General features: G+C 56.2%; 1 protein-coding gene and 1 long non-coding RNA gene across 5 annotated transcripts; both read left to right on the forward strand.

Moving 5' to 3' along the window:
* Positions 1-26,429, forward strand: IFNAR2 (interferon alpha and beta receptor subunit 2). Of its 4 annotated transcripts, none has more exons than XM_059686338.1 (9): positions 1-141; positions 7,598-7,688; positions 8,614-8,655; positions 10,028-10,151; positions 12,589-12,761; positions 15,777-15,937; positions 19,444-19,612; positions 20,834-20,961; positions 24,402-26,429. In XM_059686338.1, the coding sequence occupies exons 2-9, from the start codon at positions 7,634-7,636 to the stop codon at positions 25,038-25,040; spliced, it is 1,491 nt and encodes a 496-aa protein (XP_059542321.1). In that variant the 5' UTR covers positions 1-141; positions 7,598-7,633; the 3' UTR covers positions 25,041-26,429. The 4 variants fall into 4 exon arrangements, with proteins under 4 accessions (XP_059542321.1, XP_059542325.1, XP_059542323.1 ...); XM_059686339.1 differs by lacking the exon at positions 1-141 and adding an exon at positions 5,268-5,393; XM_059686342.1 differs by lacking the exon at positions 8,614-8,655.
* On the forward strand, positions 22,551-23,925 carry LOC132229185 (uncharacterized). The gene is made up of 2 exons (XR_009451648.1): positions 22,551-22,663; positions 22,710-23,925. It is a non-coding gene; the product is annotated as an uncharacterized LOC132229185 (long non-coding RNA).
* Positions 26,430-26,904: the final 475 nt, after the last annotated feature.

Raw genomic sequence — 26,904 nt, forward strand, 5'->3', positions numbered from 1 at the left:
GCTCTGCCCGCCGTGCCCGCTGTGCCCGCGCCCGCGGGAGGGGTCGCCGCACGCACCGCCGCGGAGCCGGGAGCGCGGAGCCCGGCTGCAGGGGGCCCACGGCCCGCGTCCCGACCGGAGAGGCGACCCCAAGCTGCCAAGGTACTGCGGGGCCGCGGGGTGGCGGGGGCGGGAGAAGGGACCGCGCGGCCTGTGCGCGCCCGCAGCCGCTTCCCGGAATCCCTCGCGGGGCGCCCTCCCTCCGCCGCCCGCGCGCGTCTGTCCGTCTGTCTGTCCCCGGCCGCGCTGGGCCGGCTTCATCCCGGTCCCACCCGGACCTGCACCCTCCCTCCCCCCGCGAGGATGCCCGAGACCCCCGGGCACTGGGCGCACGGGTGTGCGCCGGGCGGAGGGGGCGCAGCGGAGCGGCCCGGCCCAGGGTCCCGGTCCTGCCGGACTCTTGGCTGGGAAGCTGGAGGGGGCGAGAGGGAGGAGGGGACCCGCCCCAGGGTCGGGAGGGGATGAGGGACTGGGTGCGGGTCGGACTGAGTTTCCACCCCGGGCCAGTGGACCAGTTCATCTGTCCCGAGTTCTGTCGGTCCACGCTCGTGTCCAGGGACGGCTGTATTGGAAGATGCCGCTGCCTGCCTCCTTCAGCGGGTCACTGAGCCCTTGCTTTGCTGTTTCCTTCCTAGAGGTCTGACCATGCCCCGGGGTCAGAGCCGGGGGGGGGGGGGGGGCAGGGGCAGGCTGGGGGAGTCCTGGAGTCCACCCCCCCCCACTCGCGCTGGGGGTCACGAGCCACCACCGGCCCTCACTTGGCCAGGCTTCTGCGTACCCTCCCCAGCCCCCACACACCTGCCCCTCGGGTTTAGGGAGGAGCAGGGCCGGAGGGGGCGTTGCCCAGGCGACAGAAAACTCCCGCACACCTGCCCCGGGATGAGGGAACGCCTGGGAGGGCGGCCAAGTGTCTGGAAAGGACTGGGCTTGTAAATGCTGTCGTTTACAAGTTGCTTTTCCACTTCAGAGCCTCAATAATCCGCGCGGCTCTCTCATTCTTATCTGTATTTCCTCTAACGTGTCTCCTGTATTTATTTGAAAGTGAAAGGAGATCTGCCCGGAATTGGGCTCCTATGACTTGACAAATGGTAATTTGTCTTTAAAAAAAAGAGAGAGAGAGAGCCCTGGCAGGTTTAGCTCAGTGGCGGTCTGCGGGCTGAAGGGTCCCAGGTTCGATTCCGGTCAAGGGCATGTACCTTGGTTGTGAGCACATCCCCAGTGGGGGGGGGGGGGCGTGCAGGAGGCAGCTGATCGATGTTTCTCTCTCATCGATGTTTCTAACTCTCTATCCCTCTCCCTTCCTCTCTGTAAGAAATCAATAAAATATATAAAAAAATAAAAATTAAAAAAAAGAATTAGAAGAACCATCGTCCCAGAGATACTGTCTTAGAAGTGAAGCTTTCCTTAACACCCTACCCCAGCCTCCCACCTGCACACAGCCAGCTGGGCCTCATTTTCCTGCTATGGAAGGGGTCGTGGCATACGTATTCTTTGACTCCCAGTCATTATATTTCACCAAATCTAAAATGCTGTGAGCCCTGGCCGGTTTGGCTCAGTGGGTAGAGCGCCAGCCTGTGGACCAAAGGGTCCCGGGTTCGATTCCAGTCAAGGACACGTACCTCGGTTGCAGGCTCCTCCCTGGCCCGGGCCCTGGTCAGGGCGCGTGCAGGAGGCAACCAGTCGACGTGTCTCTCTCACATTGGTGTTTCCTTCTGTCTTTCCCTCTCTCTTCCACCCCCGACCTAAAAACCAATGGGAAAATATCCTCGGATGAGGGTGAACAAAAAAAAAATAAAATGCGGTTGAGCGTAAGGTGCCCTTTTATTTCCTGTGACCAGGTAGGAAAGGCTGTCAGCCACGCCGCCTGCCCCGCGGGCGACGGAGATGGCAGGGGTGTCCGCCTGTCAGGAGGAAGTGGGCACTTCCAATCGGGAACGCACTCGCTGCTCTTCCTGGGGATTCCGCTGCTTTGCAGAATGAACGGTCCGAGGCTCCGGCTCCGGGAAGAGCAGGGCTCCTGGTGGGATGGGCGCCCGTTGGCCAAGGTGAGGTGCGGAGAACTGGAGGAGAAGACAGAGAAAGCGCCAGCCCACTGGGGCCGCAGGAACCCCGGTGTCCCGCGGGCCGGCTCTCCAGCTGTACAGGGAGAGGGGGGCGTACTCTGAGGCATTGCCGTCGCTGTTTTCGTTCTGAGGCTTGAAAAAACATTTAAAATGTGTGTTCGCACAACCACCAGAAACTAGACCGGGAATCGATAGGCGCAATTGAAAATGCCCGGGGGAGGAGGGAGGAGGAGAGGAGGGAGGGGCCTTCGCACAGCGGCTCTCTCCTTTCCTGATAGAGCCGCAGGCCCTTCGTGCTGGCCAGAGGCCAGGGTGGTGGGCAGGTCCCTGGGCGAGCAGGGACAACCAGCCCGGAACCAGAAGGGCCTCCCGCGGACCAGTGGTGGCCTCGCTTCTGCCCTCCCGGGAGCCAGGAGCCGGGAGGCTGCCCCCAGGACACCCCACAAAGCCTTCTCGGAGGGCCCAGGCGTTCCCACAGAGGTGCACTCCCTGGTCCCCATCCCAGCACCACCCTCTGAGCCAGAGTCATTACAGAACAGCCCAGCCGGCCGCGTGGTTCAGTGGTTGAACCAGGAGGTCAGGGTTCGATTCCCGTCCGGGCACAGGCCCGGGTTGCAGGCTCCATCCCCAGTGTGGGGCGTGCAGGAGGCAGCCGATCCATGATTCTCTCTCATCACTGATGTTTCTATCTTCCTCTCCCTCCCTCACTGGAAGCCATAAAAAAATATTTTTTAAAATAAGTAAAGCCTTTACAGAACCAAGTGGAACTGGGCACGGTTGTAAGAAGAGTCAAGATTTCACGCGCTGCACGGCAGTAGCAGGCGGCAGAGACGCTGTGGGGAGGACACGGCCTGGACCGCCGTGGCTGCGGGGAGTCTGCCTGGAGAGGAGGTAGCGCTCTTGTTCAGAAGGAAATGTCCCGGTCGCCTCCCATCCTCCACCGACCTGATGACAGTGAGAATTCAGAGAAACGAGCCCAGAGGTGAGAGAACGTGAGGGCCGAGGTGAAAGGGAGGCTGCAGCCTGGAGAGCAAACTGAAGGCGCTGGAACCGTCCCAACAGCAGACACAGGACGCGGCAGCCTGGGCTCTGCCGGGCAAGCACGTCTCACGGGGCGGCATCGCCCACGGGCCGCTGAGAGGCGGGGTGGAGTCCCGAGGAAGAGCCCGATGGGCGCGCACAGCCCCCCAGGCCTCGGGGAGACCCGCCAACGGGACGCAAGTGCCAGCACAAACGGGAGGAAAGGAACGGTGTGAAATGAAGCAGAAATGGTCCTTAGGCCAAAGAAGCGCCGCTTCCCAGCACGGGGCTCGCCCGTCCAGTCAAGCCTCGCTCTTCCGTCTCTGGGGTCAACTGGGCACTTTCAGTCGCTACTTAGTGTCGTTCCAAACTGAAAAGCCAAGTTCCAGAGGAGTCGCGTGCTTTCCCGCCTGCTGCATGCTGTGCAGGGCGGCCCTGGGTGGCCACCCCCGGGGAAGCAGGACGCTGCCGGCCGGGAAGGGGCCGCTGCCACCCTCCCTGCACACACCCCAGGACGGCCTCTCGGCCACATGGGCTCCCCGGCCAGGGGATCCCGCCCCATGGGGGCACCCTCCCCTGCAGAGGCCGGGGAGCCAGGCCGATGGAGCTCCAAGCCCGGGCTCGGGGTCCCGGGGGCCCATCAGACTTAACCGACAGAGACCATCCGAGGATGAAGTCGTTCAGAACTCTCACGGCCACCGAGAGCAGCCACCACGGGTGGGCCTTCTGCGCACGGGCCTGGGGCAGAGCCGCCGGCAGCGGGGGACGGGCTGGCCTGCTGTCGTCAGGGGACAAGCAGCTTCGTGAGCGATGTCAGGCCGGACGCCAGGCGAGGCACGGGATCTCTGAGCCAGCGAGAGCCCAGGGCATTCTGGTGGGAAGCGGGGTGTGAGCTGCAGCTGTGGCTGAGCATTGACCCATGAATCACAAGGTCACGGTTCTATTCCAGGTCAGGGCACAGGAGGGGTGGGGGTGGGAGGGGGGTTGTGGATTCGATCCACAGTGTGGGGCGTGCAGGAGGCAGCTGGTCAATGATTCTCATCATTGATGTTTCTCTCCCTCTGCCTTTCTCTCTCTCTAAAATCAATAAAAACATATTTTTAAAAAGAGAGAAAGAAAGACAGAGAGGGGAGTGTGAGTCACCAGGAACAAGGGGGGGGTGCATTTCCTGGGTCCCCTGGCCCAGATTCAGAGAGCAGACTTTTTTTTTCCCCTCAAAAATTTTGAAAATCTTTATTGTTGAAAGTATTACATACGTCCCCTTTCCCCCCCATCGACCCCTCCACCCCACCCCACCCCAGGCCTTCAGCACCCTGTTGTCTGTGTCCATGGGTTATGCAGACACACAACCACGTACATACAATCCACCCACCCACCCTCCCCCGCCTTCCCTCTGAGATTTGGAGAGCAGACTTCTTGTGAGGTTGTCTGTGTGTGTGGTCGTATGTGTGTGAGGTTGTGTGTGTGTGTAGTTGTGTGTGGTTTGTGTGTGAGGTTTGTGTGTGTGTGGTTGTGCATGGTTGTGTGTGTAAGGTTTGCGTGTGTGGATGTGTGTGTGGTTGTGTATGTGGTTGTGTGAGGTTTGTGTGTGGATGTGTGTGTGGTTGTATATGTGGTTGTGTGTATGTGGTTGTGTGTATGTGGTTGTATGTGGTTGTGTGTGAGGTTTGCGTGTGTGGTTGTGTGTGTGTGTGGTTGTATGTATGTGGTTGTGTGTGTGGTTGTGTGTTTGTGGATGTGTGTGGTTTGTGTGTGGTTGTGTATAGTTGTGGATGTGTGTGTGTGGTTATATATGTGGGTATGTGGTTGTGTGTGTGTGGTTGTGTGTGGTTGTGCATGGTTGTGTGTGAGGTTTGCGTGTGTGATTGTGTGTGTATGTGTGTGGTTGTATGTATGTGGTTGTGTGTGTGGTTGTGTGTGTGGGTGTTGTTGTATGTATGTGGTTGTGTGTGTATGTGGTTGTGTGTAGTTGTGTGTGAGTGTGTGTGTGTCTGGGCTGCTGAAGGCACTGAGCCTGCTCTGTAGATGCGGCCGCAGGGCGGGGCCGCCCGGAAGAACACGGTTATGCAGACGTGCACACAGGGTCTTTGGTGATTACCTCCCGCCCCCCACCAGAGGCCACAGGGCCGGTCTCAGCGCAGGGAGCCACCCCGGGTTGGCATCTGCAGTCTGGGTGCGCCCGCGGCTGAGGAATGTCCCTGCCACACCAGCCTCTGCGGAGGGGAGTGGGAGCGGCCACGGGTGACAGAGACATCCCTGTGGGCGTTCCGAGTGGGTGCAGGGTTAGGGGCTGCGCTGGGGCAGAGGGGCCTGGGATCTCCTGGGGGGGGTGGGCCTGGAGTCCCAGGTCCCTCGAGGGGAGCACCTGCTGGTACCTGCGCTGCCCCCGCAGTGAGGAGGACTCGACGTGTGTTCAGCGTGACCTCCGCCTGCCCTTTGCGGGCAGCCTTCCTGCTGAGGGGCTGGCTGCTGCCTCTGCTGGGGCCGGGACCCCCGCGTCTACAGAGACCTCCGTCTGGATGCGGACCGAAGCTCTGGGGGCGAGCCTTCCCTCGTCACACGGAGAAAGGAGGCTTTCAGAGGCAAATGCAGACGCTAAGAAAAAAAATCCCTTGAACTATGAAAACATCACACTCAGAAACTTCGGCGTGGCTTGAAAAAAACAAACACAAGATCCAGCATAAACACATCGATGGGCAACTGACAGGAAAGGAGAGAAAAGGGGTGACTCACCCCGAGGCCGGGGCCTCCCCTCCCCTGGAACCCTCCCCCTTCCGTGGGCCAGCGAGTTCGATGCTGCGGCCTTTCCCATCGGAATCGCAGATGCGCCCTCTGCCCGGTGCCGACCGCTGCCCTTCCGGACCCACCTCCACCCCCACCCTTTGCTTTGCCTGGGATCCTGTCTTCTGCGGGGACAGTCACCAGCGCCTGCCGCTGACTTCCAGTTGGGTTCAAGCCCGAGGGGAGGGCGGGAGGAGCGTGGTGGGTCGTTTCTCTGCCCCTCAGCGCCCTCCCTGCACGTCCCGGGCTGGCTGAGTCCGGCTCCGGCCACAGCCTCTCCTCCCAGGGCCCTGATTGGCACCTGCCCTTTGCCCCTCGGACCCAGGGTGGGAGGCAGCCCCCGCTGTAGTGTCTTTAGCTGCTGCATTCACAGTTTGCCTACATCCTGTTCACACATCTGGTGGTTGAAGACGATCTCACCATTTCCTGACGTACAGGTGCCGCTCGCTGTGGGGACTTTGACTCACAGGCCCTTTGGCCATCGGGCCAACCTGGAAAGTTCTCCTCCACTCAGACACGCCCATGAGCAGAAGGACATGCCCAGGAGCAGGGCCAAGGTCGTTCAGCACAGAAGAGACGAGAAGCAATTCCAGTCGCCACCGGGGGGACTGGGGATATGAATGGTGCACGTCCGCAGAACAGGCAGAGCGACTATTTCAAAACAACAGGAAACTCTGGTGCTAATATAGACAGATCCCCCCCCGTATGTGTGTAAGTGGAGGAGCAGGGGCAGGACAGGGCATGGATATGCCATCTTTTATATAAAAACGTGGGAGAAAATAGGTTTGTTTTGCTGATGCCTAAAGGCATTCTGAAAAGCTCATCAAAAAAATAATAGTAGCCCGGCTGGTGTGGCTCAGTGGTTGAGTGTTGACCTATGAACCAGGAGGTCATGGTTCCATTCCCGGTCAGGGTACATGCCCAGGTTGTGGGCTCGATCCCCAGTAGGGGGCGTGCAGGAGGCAGCCCATCTGATTCTCTCTCATCATTAATGTTTCTATCTCTCTCTCCCTCTCCCTTCCTCTGAAATCAATAAAAATATCCTATATAATAAAAGGCTAATATGCAAATCAACTGGAGGGCTGAATGACTGGTTGCTATGACATGTACTGACCACCAGGGGGCTGATGCTCCATGCAGGAGCTGCCCCCTTGTGGTCGGTGTGCTCCCACAGGGGGAGCGCCACTCAGCCAGAAGCCAGGCTCGCAGCTGGCGAGCACAGTGGGAGTGGCAGGAGCCTCTCCTCCCTCCGCAGCAGCGCTAAGGATGTCTGACTGACGGCTTAGGCTGGGGAGCGGGCCTAAGCCATCAGTCGGACATCCCCCGAGGGCTCCCGGACTGTGAGAGGGCTCAGGCTGGGCTGAGGGACCCCTCCCAAGTGTACAAATTTTGTGCACCAGGCCCCTAGTATTAAAATAATAATAACAAAAGTCGTTTTCTAAAGGAAGCCAGTCTCTTCACTGTCTACTTTTTTGTATGTTTAAAGTTTTGGAACCAGATTACTGTGTTACCTGCTCAGGAGTTAAAGTGAAAATTTCTTCCTGCCGCGGTGGGGAAGGCAGAAGCTGGGCTCAGGGTGCTCGTGGACGTGGGGGGAAATGGTCCCGCTCCCGGCAGTCTCTCCTCGTCTTGTCTCCGCCCGTTTTAAGGAGCCGCTTCCGAATTGTGATCGCCCGGTACTGATCTCCTTTCAGATGTGAACGTGAGGAAGGACGCAGGAAGCAACAGAGATGCCGTGCGCCCGCAGTGCCGTTGCAATTAGACTGGCTAGTTTGTATCTCATGGGTAAGTGACACTTTTTATCGTCGCTCTTGTGGGAGCCAGCCTGCAGAGCCATCGTCACTGAGCCCTTTCGGGGGGCGGGGGGCGGGCAGCACGCTGAGACCCGGCCTCGGCCTGCCCACGGTCCAGGGCCAGGGGGACGGTGGACAGGAAGCCGGCGCTGAGAGGTTTCTGCCCGACGGTCGCTTTTAGGAAAACAGACAAAAACAAGAACGGCTTAAGGCTCGCTAAGGACGGGAAGTCCCACCTGTGGGCCTGGCTGGCGTTTCTCCTAACGCCTCCTCGTGCCGTCTCCGATTTGGCGTGAGGCCAAGCCCTTACGTCCGGCCAAGGTCACCGCACTGAGCGTCGACCCTGACCTGTGGCTCCGCGCTCCGTTTTTTCATTGATTGCTTTCCTCCGTCATACGTCTGCCTCCCCCTGCCTTTCCGGTGACTCTGTTTTAGCATCACGTGTCCCCCGTCTGTCATCTGTTCCGGGCAGGACGGCCCGTCACCGCGGGGTATCTGCAGCCTCCGGGGCCCCGTGGACGGGAAATGTCCCCCGCTCACCGCAACACCCGGCAGGCAGAGGACGAGCGCGTCCCCAGCCCCTGCACCCTTCCTCCCCCCTGCCCCCCCCTCGGTGACCATCTTCACCTCTGAGGTTTATTAATGAGCAACATGCTTCTTTATATTCGGAGGATTTTTCCGGGCGAACGACTGCTTCTCCGGGCAGCCCCCTCACCCCGCCACGCAGCAGCCCCTGTGCTCATACCAGCGCCCACTCTCCTGTGGGGCCCACTCGGTTCCGTGCTCGCACGCGCGTGTGTGTGTGTGTGTGTGTGTGTGTGTGTGTGTGTGTGTGAGAGGAGGCCCGCGCGGAGCGGCAAGTGTGAACGGAGCCCCGAGAGAGTGCGGTCGGTCTAACGCGGCTTTCTTCCTCCTAGTGCACGTCGGGCCCTCGCTGGGTGCGCCGGAGGCTTCGCTTGGTAAGAGGCGTCTCCTGACCCACTGGACGCTGGAAGGTCGGGGGCGGGGTGACCGGTCAGACGCCTAAGATGTGGGGAAGTTTCCTTCCGATCCCAGATCGGTTGCCCGTTTTGTTTGATGGTCCCCTTTGCCTCACAAAATTATTGTAAGAAATTAACACCAGAGGCCATTTTAAAGCCCCTGAGAACAGCCGTTCTCAACCTGTGGGTCGCGACCCCTTTGGGGGTCGAAGGACCCTTTCACAGGGGTCGCCTAAGACCATCGGAAAACACATCTATAATTGCATATTGTTTTTGTGATTCATCACTACGTTTTAATGATGTTCAATTTGTAACCATGAAATTGGGGGTCACCACAACAGGAGGAACTGTATTAAAGGGTCGCGGCGTTAGGAAGGTTGAGAACCGCTGCCTTAGACGATTCTCCCATTTAAAAGCCCTGACTAGGAGAATGCGGGAGCCGCAGGCTACGCCAAGCAAAAGATGGTCCAGGAATAATTCCCCTGCATTTGGCGTTCTTCCACCAGTCCCCCCGTGCCTGTACCGATAAAGGAAAGTAAATTTGTAGTTGTCTGTGTTGGGGTGACACTGGTTAATAAAGTTATACAGGCTTCAGGCATACAGCTCCACAGCACACCATCTGTGTGTCGCATTGTGCATTTACCACCCCACGTCGAAAAGCATTTTTAAACTAAACTTCTTGAGCACATATGCAGGCCTGCCCACCGAGCTTCCCTCCGTGTTAAATGCGTGTCCAGCCCGTGCTGGGCGCTGGGGGAGGGCGGTGGGAGACTGAGAGGGTCAGAAGCACTGTGAGCAGACCTGGCAGATTTGACAGGCGTAGCTCCCTTCGGCCGCTCCCTCGTCCCAGCTGCCCAGCATGGGGGCCTCGGGCTCAGTTTCACAGTCTGCAGAATGGGTCTGCAGCGCCCACGTCAGCATGGCTGTGGGGACTCAGTGCCTGGCGCACAGGTTCTCCCCACCCCCTGGGACGGAGAATGAGGTCAGCGGGGGATTCCCAGCAGGAACAGCGGAGGAAGGGCAGGGAGAGGAGTTGGAGGGGAGCCGAGGGAGTGGGGGGCCAAGATGGCGCGGGCATTGTGGTCCAGTGAGCCGCTGAGCTCGGTGAGACTGGGGGGCCCAGTCTGTGTACACGTTGCTGACGGCCTGCGTGTGCCCTGAACGCGCCTGGGTCCTGTGCTGCTCGTTGGTTAACGGGATCGGGAGAGCCGTTCCCTTCCCGCGGGTTCAGGGGCGCCGGGCTCCGGGCTTCTTTGCCGGGAACGTGGGCTCCAGATCCCAGGGGGCAGCCAGGACCCGGCCCTGGCCCCCTGCCTCAGCGTTCTGTGTTTTTTCTCCTGCTTCCCTCTAGCGTCTTCAGATGAGTCTTGCATTTTCAGCCTGACCTTGAGGAAATTCCGGCCAATATTATCCTGGGAATTAACAAACCGCTCCATTGTCCCAACGCACTACACGCTGCGGCACACGATCATGAGGTTGGTTTGCGTCGCGTTCTTCTCTTGCTGAATACATGACCGACTTCTGGGCGGGAGGGTCGCTTCTGAGGCAGGCTTCTCCCTCTCTCTCCCTCTCTCCCTCTCTCTCTCTCTCTCTCTCCACCCCCCACCCCGCCCTCTGGGGGGTGTGGTATGTGTGTGTGTGTTTTCTTGGGAGCTTTAAAAACCCAGAGACAAACGATTATCTGTTTAACCCTTTGAGTGCCAACCAATATCCTAGGAACTATGCTAAAATTGCCAAGGCATTTTTGCTGATTTTACAGCAGTTCAGGAAAAAAATTTTGAATCGCAAGTAAATGAAGTTACATATTCAAACACTTAAGGAAACCTTTACTGCATTTGTTTTCATCTTTGACATACATCGTTTGCTGATTGTATTATTTTTTTTAAATATATTTTATTGATTTTTTTTTTAAAGAGAGGAAGGGAGAGGGATAGAGAGCTAGAAACATCGATGAGAGAGAAACAATGATCAGCTGCCTCCTGCACACTCCCCACTGGGGACGTGCCTGCAACCCAGGTACATGCCCTTGACCGGAATCGAACCTGGGACCCTTGAGTCCGCAGGCTGACGCTCTATCCACTGAGCCAAACCGGTTAGGGCTGCTGATTGTATTATAAAATACTAGTAGAAAAAAAATTGAACAAAACATATAATGTTAACATAGAGGGACACCCTTCTCCAATATCTTCCACAAAATCGTCATCTTCACAGCAAGAATTGACATATTTAGCAATGTCATCATCACTAATAAAAGCAGACTTAGAACTGGACGCCCTTTCGAAGCTTTAGGGCTACAAAATCTGAGTAAACTTCATAAAATCTAGTACCTGTAAAAAATTAGGCAGATGAGTGCCAGTGGTCAATTTCAGAACTACAAACGTTCGGCATCACAAGTAACCTGCACTTAGGTGCCGTCTGTCAATAAAGAGTGAACTGCCAGCATCTAACAGGGACGCTGCGGGAGGAGCGCGATAGAGAGCGCTCCCGGCACTCTAGGGGTTAACTGGGTGGAGTAGCGGACAGTTCACTGCGGTTTGGGACAAAGCTCACAGGGATGACCGAGTGACCGAGGCCGGTTCCCACAGCGCAGCGCCTCCGAGCAGAAGCACGATGTGTGTGGTTCCCACAGGCCCGCCCTCATCCGGGGCCTGGGCTGTTGGAAAGTGTGCCCTTTTCTGGGTCAGGAGTCCAGGGGCCGGGACCAGCGCCATGGCCTGGCTCACTCTGCTTTGCTCGGGGAGCCAGGAGGCATGGGGAAAAGCTCCCGGGTCCAGAGTGCAACTTGGTCACCGCTGTCACCCTGGGGCCCTGGCCACCTGGCCACCGAGCTCCGTCCGAGCTCAGCCTCCCGCCCGGGGCCTTGCAGGGTTAACTGTGTGATGGACGCGCCTCCTTGCGTGGGACAGTCACCCTCCCAGGTCCCATGTGGGCCCGGAGCCCCTCAGCCTGTCCTTTCGTTCATTGCTTATTTGCCATCGAGCTGATACCACTCCTGACAGACACCAGGCACCTTTATTTTTGCTTTTTTGTAAAATATATATTTTTTTTTAAATATATTTTTATTGATTTTTTACAGAGAGGAAGGGAGAGAGATAGAGAGTCAGAAACATCGATGAGAGAGAAACATCGATCAGCTGCCTCCTGCACATCTCCTACTGGGGATGTGCCCGCAACCCAGGTACATGCCCTTGACCGGAATCGAACCTGGAACCTTTCAGTCCGCAGGCCGACGCTCTATCCACTGAGCCAAACCGGTTTCGGCGTAAAATATATTTTTATTTCAGAGAGGAAGGGAGAGGGAGAGGGAGGTAGAAACATCAATGATGAGAGAGAGTCATGGACCGGCTGCCTCCTGCACGCCCCTCACTGGGGGTCGAGCCCACAACCCGGGCCTGTGCCCTGACCAGGAAACGAACTGTGACCTCCTGGTTCTTAGGTCGACGCTCAACCACTGAGCCGCCCGCCAAGGAGCCCTCAGGGCCATGCCGGCCTCCAGGGCACAGGCGGGCTGAGCACAGGGCCTCGGGGTCCTCAGCTGGGAGAGACAGGGTCTCGGCGGGGCACCCGCGACTGCCCGGGAGGGGCAGGGAGCCGCAGGGCCTCCCCCTTGAACACCCCGGGCTCGCTCGCTCATCCATCGCGGGTGTTTCCCGAGCGCCTGCTACATGCCGGGGACGGCGTGACCCCGTGTCCCGGTCCTGCTGGCAGACACCCTGGCAGCAGGCGCAGACGGCAATGAACAATCCCGGTACACCGAGCGGGTGGGAGATGCTCTGAACGGACATGTACAGGGAGCGAGTGGGGAGAGGGCGGCGGGCCGGGGGGAGGGACTGGGACCCCCGGCCGCACCCCAGACGGAGTCCCACCACGTAAACACCCGTTTTCCTTGTCCCGTTTCTTTTCCTATCAAAGTAAAGGAGCAGACCTGGAGCTGGTGCCGGGGTGCGCCAACATCACGCGGCCCTCCTGCGACGTCACGCACGCGTGGCGCAGCCTGGTCGAGACATACCTGCCCTGGGTCATCGGGTCCCGGGGGAGCGCCACACTGGTCAACTGCATGGGCAAGGTCTCCCCGGTCCTGGAAAGTGAGTTCTCCCGTTTCTCAGCCTCGGTGTCCCCACGATCGCAGTGTCGTGTTCTGCCCGGAAGCAGGCAGGTCTGCAAGGGGCTGGGCCTCGGGCCAGGCTCCCTCCCGGCCGCCCGCTGCCCGGCTCTGTGGCCTGTGGCCGAGCGGTTCCTCGCTGCTCTGAGCCTCGGTTTTCCTGTCCGGACAGTGGAGCGGCTCCCCCTGTGGGAGGCAGACACGGGCAGTAGCCTCTGCTGCCTGTTGGCTTGCTTTTTTGTTTTGTTTTGTATGTTTTTATTGATTTCAGAGAGAGGAAGGGAGAGGAGAGAGAGAGAGACACATCAATGATGAGAATCATTGATCGGCTGCCTGCTGCACATCCCACACTGGGGATCAACCCCGCAACCCGGGCCTGTGCCCTGACCGGGTATCCAATCGTGACCTCCAGGTTCATAAGTCAATGCTCAACCCCTGAGCCACACGGCCGGGCCCTGTGGTTTGTTTCACCGCCTGACGGGAAGTGGGAGCAGGGTCCCCCGGCCTGTTACCTGAGCTGTCACCCCTCTTGGGGCCAATGTTCTCCTTAGTCCTGCAACGCCTCCCCCAGATCACATCTTAGGAGCCTTTTGACATGTGAGCGCCGGGTGGGCATGCCCGGGGCCCAGGCTCAGACAAGGCCGCGGCCCAGTGGCCTGCCCTCCCTCCGCTCCCGATGGCGCCTGAGTTCACAGCCCCACGGCAGGCGACAGCGGCCTCGGCCAGACCCCACGGCTTCTTGCTTTCTCAGTGTCCTCATTTGCAACCTGCTTCCAGGAGAAAGGTTCGGTGTTCGCCCCTGTTGAAGGCGGCGAGGGCGTGCTTAGCAGAGCGGTGACGACAGCCGCCTGCCACGGGGGCGGACAGGGCAGGTCCCCCGGAGGCCCTGGGGGCGGGCCGCTCCTGTGGTGTGAACACAGGCACCTCTGTGTCCCCACGCAAAGAAGAAGAAAGCACGGCTCAGGCTGTGGCCGTGAGGGCGTGAACGAAAGCATATTAAGGTCATAGTAAGATGCCCGGCCGGCGGGCTCAGCGCCTGAGCGTTGACCTGTGAACCAGGAGGTCGAGGTTTGATTCCCGATCAGGGCACATGCCCAGGTTGTGGGCTCCATTCCCAGTAGGAGGTGTGCAGGAGGCGGCCAATCCATGATCTTCTCCCTCTCTCTTCCTCTCTGAAATCAATAAAAATATATTTTTTAAAAAAGAAAGTAAAAATGAGATATCATTTTTCAAAGCTCAAAACGGCAGGTATTAAAAATATGTAAATGCCCAGGTTTAAGGAAAGGTAGGGCATTTGCTTTGGCACAGTCTTTCGGAAGGTATTGCAGTAAGGATTAGAAACCTTAACCCCTGCCTGCCCTGACCCACATCTCCCCTGCCGTAATTTATCCTAAAGAGATGATGGGCAAAAGCAAAGATTTAGCTCCAAGAATACTCATAGATACACAGATTCTATTCAGAAAAATCAAAGCAGTGAGTCCGCTCAATCGCGGTGCAGCCGCCTCGCGGGAGATAGTTAGCCGTGAGAAAGTGTGACGAAGGTCAGGGGTCAGCTGACTCTCTGGGCCAGAGAAAAACCCGTTAGCCCAGTGGTTCTCAACCCTGGCTGCACGTTAGAATCCCCTGGGAACCTTTTTAAAATCCTGATTTCTGGGCCTCGTCCTCCGGAAATTCTGTGTCTCTGTTACACGCCCAGGTGATTCTAATGTGCAGCCAAGGTTGAGAACCACTGCCTTAGACTGTGCGAGCCACATGTGGTCTCTGTGACATAGTCTTCATTTGTTTACACCCTTTTCAAAACTAAAAACCCTTCTCAGCTTGCAGGCTGTGCAGAAATTCAACCACAGGCCGGAGTTCGCCAGCCCTTCGTATCGATAAATATGCGTGGATATATGTATGAACTAAGTGAAAACATATGCCGTGTAGAACAGTGTGGGTAAAGAGTGGTTTGAAGTTCGCTTAGGAGGGTGTGTGCGCGCACACGAGTTCCATTTATATATGTCTGTGTCTGTTCACACACATACAGTAGAGACAGAAGATGACCAACCACGTTCAGAAACAGTGTCCGTGTTTGCTGATATGTCTGCAGTGGTTGGGTATTGTCGTCGCTGTTAGGGTTTGGCGGTGACTCGGGCTGTGAAAGAATTCACACTGCGAGAGGAGATGCAGAGAGGAAGTTCATATCACTTTCCGAGGGAGGAAAGGGCCAAGTCTTGCTGCTGGTCGCTACAGGGCACGGAGCCAAGGGTGGCCTGATCGGTTAAGCAGTGGCTGTTGCTAAGCAACAAGGAAGGGCGGGGGTTGGGGGCTGGGAGGAGCAGATACCAGAGGCCATCCTGAAGGGTTGGTTTGTTTTCTAGGAACCAGACCGATGTCCTAGGGAAGTGTCTTATCGCCGTTTTCCACAACCCTGCAGAACATGCTTAGAGCAAAGGTTATAGAGTTTAAAAGAGGCCTGTTCGAAGGGGAGGGGCATTGGGACTTCCTTGGTGGGAATGATCCCTGAGTGGTAGCAGCAGGGAGGAGGGGGATGCAGGAATGTAGCCTTGACAGTAGCCTACCTTGTCCCGTTTGAATCAGAGGAGCCGTCAGTCATGGGGTGTGATTACCAGGTGCTTCTCATAACTTGTGGAAGGGCCTCAGAGGGAAAAAGAGAGGCCTTTGTCCCTAACTTACAATGGTAATGGGGCAGGAAGTCAGTTTTCCTTCTGTATTTAGCATCTAGGCTCAACATGGGGTAAGGACTGACTTCTGTCCCACTTCGTGGGGTAATACTAAATAAGTCACTTTTGTTGGTCCCAGTTTCTCATCATTTAAAAAGAGAACTAAAAGAACGCTTCTGAAAAGTAATTTAAAACAGGTAAAACCCAGGCCTCAAGGAGGACCGCAGGCAGATTGAAAAGCGGACCGCTGGCTGGGCAGAAGGAAGGCCCTCTCGGGACGCGGGCGCTATTGCTGGCTGGCGCGGGGTTTGCCTCTGACTTTGTTTTCTACACAGTGATTTTGGAACCCCCCGAGTTTGAGATCGTTGGCTTTGTGGACCACATTAACGTGATACTGAGATTTCCACCCTCCTTGCCCAAGTTGCCGCCTGGGGAAGGACTATGGCTTCGCCTGTCACTTTCCATAGAAGAGGAGTCAGAGGGGATTGTGAGGCAGGTAAGAGGTCAAAACATTTCTGAGTTGGTAATGACACTCTTTTACACATATACTAGAGACCTCAGGTGGGGGAGGGGGGTGTCCCTCAGCCCGGCCTGTGCCCTCTGGCAGTCCGGGAGCCCTCGGGGGATGTCCCACTGCCAGCTTAGGCCCGCTCCCCGCTGCACTCGCCATCCATGAGGCAGGCTTCTGGCTGAGCGGTGCTCCCCCTGTGGGAGCACACTGACCACCAGGGGGAAGCTCCTGCGTTGGGCAGGATCAGGCCAAAACCAGCTCTCCGATATCTCCCGAGGGGTCCCGGATTGCGAGAGGGTGCAGGCCAGGCCGAGGGGCCCCACGGGTGCACGATAGAGGATGCGGGAGGTTGGCCAGCGGGGGAGGGACTGTGGGAGGGCTCCAGGGCGTGTCCAGCCCATCTCACTCAGTCCCAATCGGCCGGATCCCAGCAGCAAGCTAACCTACCGGTCAGAGTGTCTGCCCCCAGTGGTCAGTACGTGTCATAGCAAGCGGTTGAGCGGCCTTAGCATATCATTAGCATAGTATGCTTTGATTGGTTGAACAGCCGACCAGTTGACCGGACACTTAGCATATTAGGCTTTTATTATATAGGGTATACACTTTTTTAAAAAATAAAGGTATTTTTGCCCTAGCCAGTTTGGCTCAGTGGATAGAGCATCAGCCTGCCGACTAAAGGGTCCTGGGTTCGGTTCCGGTCAAGGGCACGTACTTTGGTTGCAGGCTCCTCTCTGCCCCAGACCCTGGTCAGGGTGTGTGTAGGAGGCAACCAATCGATGTGTTTCTCTCATATCAATGTTTCTGTCTTTCTCTCTCTCTCTAAAAATCAATGGAAAAATCTCCTTGGGTGAGGATTTAAAAAAATAAGTAAATCAAATGAAAATAAAGGTATTTGTAATGATTTGAGCAATTAGACCCGAAGGGTCGAGGTCAGTGTGGTCTGATTTCAGGAAAAGAGGTCTCCAGCATTCGTTCATCATGGAACTACACTGACACGGCCCCACCGCGCAGACTTCCTCCGGGGAATTAGCCCTGTGCAAGGGGCACACAGGAGAGAGAGAGGCGTGCGGTGCAGGGGGAGAACAGGCACATCCCTGCAGTCCAGGAGATCTCTGAAGGGGTTGGTTTAGCGGCACATTAAAGCACCTGCATCTCCCGCTCCCGCCCACGCGCTGTCAGGGAAAGTGCTGTTCCACAGCTCCGCTCCCTCCCGCTTTCCCCGAAGGACTAGCTGGGTGTCGGGAGCCTCAGGGTGGTTCCGGTGTCAGGGTGGTTCAGTGCTCTGTTCTCTGGATTAGTTCACTAAGAATACCGGAGTGAGTCCGGCTGGCGTGGCTCAGTGGTTGAGCACCGACCTATGAACCCGAAGGACACGGTCAGGGCACAGGCCCAGGTGGCAGGCTCGATCCCCATGGTGGGGTGTGCAGGAGGCAGCCGATCCATGATTCTCTCTCATCATTGATGGTTCTGTCTTCCTCTCCCTCTCCCTCTCTGAAGTCAATAAAAATATGTATTTTTTTTAAAAAGATGCTGAAGTGAGGGAAGATGGACAGCCATGCTCGCTGGTGGGCCTTGCCGAAAGAGCAGCTCGCGTTGGCATTGCCGAAGCCCAGCCTGCCAGGCATCGGTGGGGCATTCCGGGCAGAGGGCACAGGCAGTCAGAGGGCCTGCGGCCAGAGTGGGCCCGTGGGTTTGGAAATAGCAGGGAGCTGGAACGGAGTGACCGAGATAAGAAAATTGGAGGAGAGGTCAGGGAGACATGGGGCCGGAATTGGCAGGTCTTTGTGGGTCCGAGTCTTTGGAGTAGGAGGGAGCATCCTGGCTGGGGTGTTAGGGACAGACCAGAGGGCCCAGCCAGTGTGGCTCAGTGGTTGAGCCTCGACCTAGGAACCAGGAGGTCAGGGTTCGATTCCCGGTCAAGGGCACATGCCTGGGTTGTAGGCTCGATCCCCAGCAGGGCCATGCAGGAGGCAGTTGATTGATGATTCTCTCATCATTTATGTTTCCATCTCTCTCTCCCTCTCTCTCCCATCTGAACTCAATTAAAAATACATACATATTTTTTAAAAAAGGAACAAATCAGAGAGTGATGGTGGAGGAAGAGGAAGCACCCAGACCTAAATCCAGGGGGGCCGCCAGGTGCTCCTGGGAAGAACACGCCCACGTGGTACTCCCCGGCCCGGGGTGCTGGCCAGGCAGCCACTGCAGGGCGGGCAGCGCATGCGACCAGAGTGTAGACCAGCCGTGGGCAAACTACGGCCCGCGGGCCGGATCCGGCCGTTTGAAATGAATAAAACTAAAAAACAAAAAAGACCGTACCCTTTTATGTAATGATGTTTACTTTGAATTTATGTTAGTTCACACAAACACTCCATCCATGCTTTTGTTCCGGCCCTCCGGTCCAGTTTAAGAACCCATTGTGGCCCTCGAGTCAAAAAGGTTGCCCACCCCTGGTGTAGACGCTTGAGAAATACAAACGGGGAGCTAAAGAAAAGACCCAGAAACGTGGTGCTGGTCTCGGGCCGTGGACACAGATGAGGGAGAACGCGGGGGGGATTACCCGGCGGGAGTGAGCTGTGCCTGTTTCGAAACCGGAAAGATAGCCCCAGACTTTGAAAGCTATAGGTCGTTATGCAAAAGGGCCTTCCTAACTCCAGAACAGCCCGGAACTGCCTGGGAAGGAAGAGGCCAGGGTTTCAGGGGGAAGCCAGGGAGCCAGGCATCGGCCTCAGGTCTGCCCCAGGCTGTGTGGCCCCAGGCTGTCTGGGCAGTAGGAATCACGCCTGCTTTGCAGACTGTTCTGATGGTCCGTGAGTGCATGTTAATGAAAGCACTTCCTGGAATGGAGAGTGGATAGATACCATGAATACAACAAGACCCTGGGATGGCACGATAAGATTGGCTGCAAAAATGACTTCGTGGAGACCTGTGTTCCTCATGGGGGCTTTCTCTCCTCGTCTGTACAATGAGATTTCATAGTTTAGACATGTGAGTGCGTGTGAGAAACGGCTCGTCCCAGGTGGCGAATGAACCCCTTTTCTTGCTGAGCGTGTGAGCCTTCTATCCCGATGTGAGACCTGAAGGCCACGCCCCAAAGACGTTCTCAAGGCTTGCTTCTCAATAAAACTCTACGCCAGCGGTTCTCAACCTGTGGGTCGCGACCCCTTTGGGGGTCAAACGACCCTTTCACAGGGGTCACCTAAGACCATCAGAAAACACATATATAATTACATATTGTTTTGTGATTCATCACTATGCTGTAAGTATGTTCAATTTGTAACAATGAAAATACATCCTGCATATCAGATATTTACATGACGATTCATAACAGTAGCAACATTACAGTGATAAAGTAGCAACAAAAATAATTTTATGGCTGGGGGTCCCCACAACATGAGGAACGGTATTGAAGGGTCGCGGCATCGGGAAGGTTGAGAACTGCTGCTCTACGCCAAGTCTTACCGATCTTTTGTTTTTGCTTCATTTTACAGCATCTGCTCAAAATAGATGAACGCACCACTGGAAACTTCACTTACGTCATCGACAAGCTCATTCCAAACACGAACTACTGTGTGTCTGTTTATTTGAAGTCTGAGAATCTGTCTAAACTACTGAGATCTCCCTGGAAGTGTACCCGCCTCCCACCCAGACCGGAGTCAGGTATGCCAGGCCTCACACATCCGCGCTCTGCTTCCCTTCGGGGGGCAAGACCCCGAAGGCCGGGAGCCCTGTGTTCTCTTCCACCAGAGACACGGGGCCAGGGGGCTTTGGGTGGCCAGTCTCCCCTGGGTGGTGAGTCACACTTCTGTCGCCGAGCCATGGGGACGGTCAGATATCTACCTTTAAAGGCCCGAAACCCTCCTGCAGTGGGAACACTTTTACGTCAAGGAATCGCGATTAAATTCAGTTCTTTTTTTTTTTTATAAATCCTCACCCGAGGATATTTTTCCATTGATTTTCAGAGAGAGAGAGAAAGACAGAAACATTGATATGAGAGAAACGCATCGATCGGTTGCCTCCTGCATGCGCCCTGACCAAGGGAGGAGTCCGGGGAGGAGCCTGCAACCAAGGTACGTGCCCTGGACTGGAATCAAACCCAGGACCCTTAGTTCACGGGCTGACACTCTACCCACGGAGCCACACTGGTCAGGGCTAGGCAAGATTCTAAGGGGGAACTCAAAATAGAACAGAGAGAGTTAAGCAGAGCCCGGACTTGGGGGCCTGGCGTGACCCAAGTCCACCTTAGGATGACCAGCTGTTGATTTCAGGCAGAACCCCATCGCCCACTTCTTCCCGCCTGCGGCACACACTGACATGTGACTCAGACGCTGAGGGGTGTTTTCAGTTTTTAGCAAATAAATTTAAGTAGTCACGTCACGTGTGGCTCAGGGCTGCCGTATTGGACAGAGCTGTCATGGAACGTAAGTTCAAAGTGGAAGTGCCCGGCCGGCGTGGCTCCGTGGTTGAGTGTCGACCTACGAACCAGGAGGTCGCAGTTCGATTCCCGGTCAGGGCACAGGCCTGGGGTGTGGCTTGATCCCCAGTTGGGGGGCCTGCAGGAGGCAGCGATCCATGATGCTCTCTCATCATTGATGTTTCTATCTCTTTCTCCCTCTCCCTTCCTCTCTGAAATCAATAAAAATACGTTTTAAAAAATAAAATGGAAGTAACTTTACTTTTAAAAATTAAATCTGTCGTTTTTATCATTTGAAAAATGTGTATTTGGATTGCTTTCCGTTTTCATTTTTGTATTCCACAAGAGCCTTTCCAGCTACCGTCCTTCGACATCTCCTTGGCCACCAGGCCAAGGGGCGTTTGCCCCAGCGGCGCGCACCTGTGGGATTTATTTTGAAATGACGTCATTGACTTTTTCACCCACAGTGTCCTCGGAGTCTGCCGGCATCGGAGGCCTGACGGTTCTGTTTCTGATGGCCATCCTCGGGGGCGCCGTCGCGGTGCTGAGGCGGACCGGTTACATTTGCTTACGAAGCAAGTTCCCCACAGTGTTGGTAGGCAGTTGCTGTTTTTTCATTTCCGTCTTTTTTATTTTCGCTTAAGAACGTTTCTTCTGTGCTTGGGTGTTTGCGCAGAAGGAAGTCCCATTTTCTAAAGACCCTGGGGGGTTCCGGGGCCCGGGGTTCTGTTCCCTCCTCGGAAGCACACAGTTTGCACTCTCTGTCTTCCTTTCCACTTGGCCCACGTGTTGCTTCTAGGGATCACACCGCAGTCCGATTGGCCTGAATGTATCGCCTTCCCCCCCCCCCCCCGCCCCCCGTCATCTCCCCGCTGCGGAGCACTGGCCTGGATCCCCTTTTCATTTCTTTTCCTTTCACTTCTTTGGCCATTAAGACTAACGTAGTGGCCCGGCCGCGTCGCTCTGTGATTGAGCATCGACCTAAGAACCAGGAGGTCACCGTTCGATTCCCAGGCAGGGCACAGGCCCGGGTTGTGGGCTCCATCCCCAGTGGGGGGCTTGCAGGAGGCAGCCCATCGATGATTCTCTCTCATCACTGATGTTTCTCTCTCCCTCTCCCTTCCTCTCTGAAATCAATAAAAATATTTTTTTAAGTAAAAAAAAAAAAGAATGCGGTGAACATGTTTATACAGATGCCCTTATTTGTCATTACTGCAGTGGCGCCTGTGTACATAGTGGGTTTATCTGGTAAGAAGGAGGGAAGGGACTGAGGCCTCCAGTGCCGACACCAGTGTGCACACTCCTCCAAAGCTCTGCTGGCGTTCACCGGTCCCTGGGACCCTTCTGTCCCTCCGTCGTGCGGGTGACGCCCCCCATACATGCTCTCCTCTGTGTTGGCTTCGTGGTTAGTGAAACCAGCCGGCTTCTTCCCTGAGCTCCCTGAGGCAGAGTCTCTGTTCTGAGCCTCTACGCATCGCCCAGGCTGGGTATCGTACATGTTTCTAAAACCTCCTCCTGTCTTCTGACTCCACTGCGGCTGCCCATCATTTATCGTCTTCCCTATCCCGCCGCTTTCTCTTTTTTTAAATATATTTTTATTGATTTCAGAGAGGAAGGGAGAGGCTGAAAGAGAGAGAAACATCAATGATGAGAGAGAATCATTGATCGGCTGCCTCCTGATCGAGCCTGTAACCCAGGCATGTGTCCTGACCAAGAATCTAACTGTGACCTTCTCAGTTCACAGGCTGACGCTCAACCACTGAGCCACGCCAGCCAGGCCTACTGCTTTCTTTCTATGTTAGTTTTGTGATTTTTTTTCATTCAGAAATATCTCATTTTTCTACTAGAGGCCCAGTGCACAAATTCGTGCACAGGTGGGGTCCAGCCAGCCTGCCCCAATGGGAGCCCATCGGGCTGGGCCAGCGGGGGCGGGGGAGGGAGGCGGGGAGGGGCCACGGGCGGGCAGTTGGCCAGCTGGCCCCGCTCCCAATTGGGTGTTGGGGGCTGGGCTGGCCAGGGGTGGGGTGGGGGGAGCCAATCGGAGCCCACATCAGGGTGGTTGGCTGCCACAGTGCATGTCATAGCCACCAGTCGTTCCAGTCATTCTGGTCATTCCACTGTTCCCGTCATTAGGCTTTTATATATATCCATATATAGAGATAGATATAGATATAGATGATACAGAGATAGAGATAGAGATAGAGATAGAGATAGATAGATGTTTGAACTCATTCACCTTATACTTCTAATCTTTTAACAGCCACATATTTAAATATTCCTCCACAGTTGATAAAATTGTACTCTTCTTCCTCTTGCTGGTTTTATTGGTTTGGGTGGGTTGAGGGAGGGTTTATTTGGGCAGTAAGTGTGCTTTTGGAGATTTTAATCCCCATTAGTATTTGAGCTCCGCTGGCATGGCTGTGCCTGTGAGAGGCAGCGGTTGTGTGGGGTTTCGCCTGCACTGTGATGGGAAAGGCAAGACTGTCGAGTTTTAGAAGCAACACGGGGACTCTTGGTGGCTCTGTGGTAAGGAAGGGTCAGACACAGAAACCAAGCACCATAAAGGAAGACCCCCGATACGCTTTCTCACATGAAAATGAAGAATCGCCTTTTCTCAAATGTGATCATAAAGGGAGCAAATGATGACACCACAGACAGGGACGGTCCAGGGGACATAACCAACCGATAGTCAGCATCTGGGTTACGGAAGGAGCGCCTGTGGGTCACTAGGGGAAAGGTGGACGGCCCGGTAGGAGACCCACCCCGGCTGGGTCTGGGGACCAGGGCGAGCATGCTGCCGGGGGCCTGGGCCCGCGGATAGCCATGCCCACCTCCGCGTCACCAGCCCTCTGTGGTCCGCGGGCGACAGTGAACACCCACCCGCCTGTGTTCTCCTTAGTCGCCCCTGCGTGTCCTGGAGGCGTCTTTAAGGGCTGGACTAGACAGGGCCCCAGTCTCAGTTGTCCAGACCCTTTCAAGGTCAGTCCGGGGGCTCTGACACCAATGGAATCAGCTGCCTCGGTCTCTCCTCACCCAGTTTCCTGACCCCCTCAAGAATGTCTCGGCCTCCAGAACTGGGATCCCCAGCCAGAATGCAGGTGGCAGCGAGGGGCAGGTGCAGGGAGGGGCAGGTGCAGGGACAACTGGCCCGGACATGGGCTGAGCCCCAGGGCCTAGTTCAAATCTCAGGTCACACTCACCGGTCATGAGCCCTGGGCCAGTTTCCGAACCTGTCTGCCTCATTTTCTCATCTGTAAAATGGGGGTAAGAACAATAAGCTTAGCCCGGCCGGCGGGCTCAGGGGGTGAGCGTTGACCTATGAACCAGGAGTCACAGTTCAATTCCCGGTCAGGGCTCATGCCGGGTTGCGGGCTCCATCCCCATGTGGGGCGTGCAGGAGGCAGCTGACCAGTGATTCTCTCATCACTGATGTTTCTCTCTCTCCCCCTCTCTCTTCCTCTCTGAAATCTACCTATCTATCTATATCTATCTATCTATATCTATATATATAGGTATACAGAAATAGATAGAGATATAGATTTTTTTTAATTTTTTTTTTTTTAAGAACAGTAAACCTACTTCCTGGAGGTACCTGTGAGGGGGATGAATGTCAAGTGCTCAGCTGTGCCTGGAAATCAGCAAACATTTTAGAACTGGTCGCTGTGATTTTCGTTGTTGCCATCACCACCCCATCTCTGTGCAGTTCATCTCATTAAGTGTTTTGTTTTGTTTTGTTTTGCTAATCCTCAACCGAGGATATTTCTCCATTGATTTTAGAGAGAGTGGAAGGGAGAGAGAAAGAAAGAGAGAAACACACTGATTGGTTGCCTCCTGCACGAGCCCCGACCAGGGCCTGGGCCAGGGAGGAGCCTGCCACTGAGGTATGTGCCCTGGACCAGAATCGAACCCGGGACCATTCAGTCTGCAGGCCAGTGCTCTAACCACTGAGCAAAACCGGCTAGGGCAATCATTAAAGTTTCATTACATGCAAAAATGAAAAACAAACACTCAATTCTCTCCCTCCCCTCCCCCCAGAACTTTGATGGCGTGGCCATCTGGGCGTTCCCCAAGCTGCCGCCCCTGGAAGCTGTGGCCGTGGCGGAGGTCATTCACATCCACAGGAAGAGGAAGGTGTGGGATTACAGCTACGACGACGAAAGCGACGGGGACGAGGAGGCCGCCCCCCGAGCCAGCGGCGGGGGCTACACCATGCACGGGCTGGCAGTCAGGGCTCTGTGCCCGGATTCCCCTTCCTCGGCCACCCTGGGGGGCAGCGAGGAAGCCGAGTCCCTGATGGCACCCGGGCCCGAGCCCTGGCCCGCCGAGCGCACGAGTGGGGCCTACGAGGGGAAGGGGACCTGGGGGGCCCAGAGCACGAGTGAGGCCTCCGAGGAGGAGGGGACCTGGCCGGCGGACCCCTTTCCCAGGGAGGACAGCGGCCCCAGCAAGAGCCCCGGGGACCGGATCTTCTTCAATGTGGACTTGAACTCCGTGCTTGTGAGGGTCCCCGACGGGGATGGCTCCGCAGCGCCCGCCGGGCTCTGTCTCCCGGAGGAGACGGTGGACTCTGACGACCCCGAGGACAGCGCCGGGGGGCCTGAAGACGCTCCTTTTGATGAAAATGACACCTCCAGGTCCGACGTGGGCATCGGGGACGGTTATATGATGAGATGACCCCAAAATATGGGCTTACCCGGCAGCTACCTCCCCACCCCTGGCTGCTCCTGTGGCGGGCAAGTGTTGGGAGGGGGGCAGAGCGCCCCCTTCCTGGGACGTTACCTGTGCAAATCCCCGTGGGGAGGGGAGACCCAGTGCCATCGTGTGGTCACTGGGGCCTCTCACATGTTCAGAGGGACAGGCCTTGGAGGGAATGCCCTGTCCTCTGTTCACGCACTGATCCCGTTCCTGCCTCAGTTTCCCTAAGGAGCAGGGTCCCCTGGGGTTTCCAGGGGTGGCCCAGGGCCCTGGGGAGTAAGCAGACAGCCAGGCCACCGCAGTGGCTGGAGTGTCCACAGTGGCTCCTACAGGCTCCAGGACAGAGCAGGGAAAGAGCCTGAGGGAGGAGCCAGGAGGCCTTCCTGGCCTCGGGAGAATGAAGGCCTGAGGTTTCTGGTCCTTTAGCCATTTAAGACGCGGCCATGTGTGTTGACACCCAATGCCCTACTTGTGACGACAGTCCTGTGACTGGGGGTAGGGGCAGGCTCCAGAGCCTCAGTAGCAGACACCCAGGACTGGGACTCCTGCTTCTGAGCCCATTGTGCTGTGTGGCCCTGAGCACTTTGCTCAGCCTCTCTGAGCCTGTGTACTCACTTGTGAAATAAGGAGACTGGACAAGGTCATCTCCAAGACCCTGTGATGCTGGGAGAAATATTAGGAAACTAGAGGCCCAGTGCATGAAATTCGTGCACGGGTAAGGTCCCTAGCAGCTGCCAGCTGCTGGCCGGGGCCTGCCTTCATTCCACGCCGCCTTCTGGTGGTCAGCGCACGTCATAGCGAGCAATCGAATTCCCAGTTGGTCAAACTCCCAAGGGGACACTTTGCATATTAGGCTTTTCTATATATAGATACACAGGCCTGATGACAGGCGGAGGGGCACAGCCCAGGAGGCTCTGGGGTGAAGGGAGGGTATAGAACCCCCTGACCTTGGTCCCTCACCCAGAATCAGGGTCCTCAGACCTTCCTTCTGGATCCTTCCAAGGAGGGAACAAAGTTTACAGCAGTCCTACTAGGCCAAGGACTTTGAATAGATTATTTTCTTGTTGCTCTAAAGTAACTCAAAGGACGGGTCCGAGAGAGGGGTGGTGTCGATCTGATGGGTTCTGTAGCAAATGGACAGAGTCATAGACCAGCGGTCGCCAACCTTTCGGACCTCACGGACCACCGGTCGGCAGTCACTGTCGTAGACGCTGTCCATGTCTCTGGCGGTCAGCCGCACTGTGGGAGATTTCCAGAGTGACCTTTCCCGGAAACCTCTCTTTGGCAGCATGTGTACCTGTGTTTTTAAATTTTGTATAAGGGTTGGAGGTTGGGAAAGGATAATACAGAGATACTTTTTAATAGAAACGTGGCGTATTTTGTTATTTTAATCCTCGCCTGCCTGAAGACATGCTTAGAGAGAGGGAGAGAGAGAGGAACATCCGTGTGACAGAAAAGCATGAATCAGTCGCCTTTCATGTGTTCCCCCACCAGAGGGAAACAAAGCCAGGCATGCGCTGCACCCTGACCAGCCGCCCGTGAGTGCACAGGGCGCCCAACCCACTGAGCCACCCAGGCCTGCCCAGCGCGCCAGCTTTGGGGGCTGTTTCTCAACGAGAGCGCACATGCCGTGGACGGGTTCTGCGGGCATGGCCACGCCGCACCAACCGCCTCACCTCTGCGGGAAGGCCTGCGGGAACCCTTGCACTGGGGCCAGTGGGTGTCTCAGAGGCAGACACGGGCGGTCCCAGCACTGACCCTGCCCTGGGACTCCCAGTCTCCCTGTGCCCGTTTAAAAAGAGGAAATTAACCCTCCTCCCCAGCTTGTGAGAGAGACGAGTCG

Source organism: Myotis daubentonii, chromosome 3 (genome assembly GCF_963259705.1).
Source record: "Myotis daubentonii chromosome 3, mMyoDau2.1, whole genome shotgun sequence".
Taxonomy (NCBI): Eukaryota; Metazoa; Chordata; class Mammalia; order Chiroptera; family Vespertilionidae; genus Myotis; species Myotis daubentonii.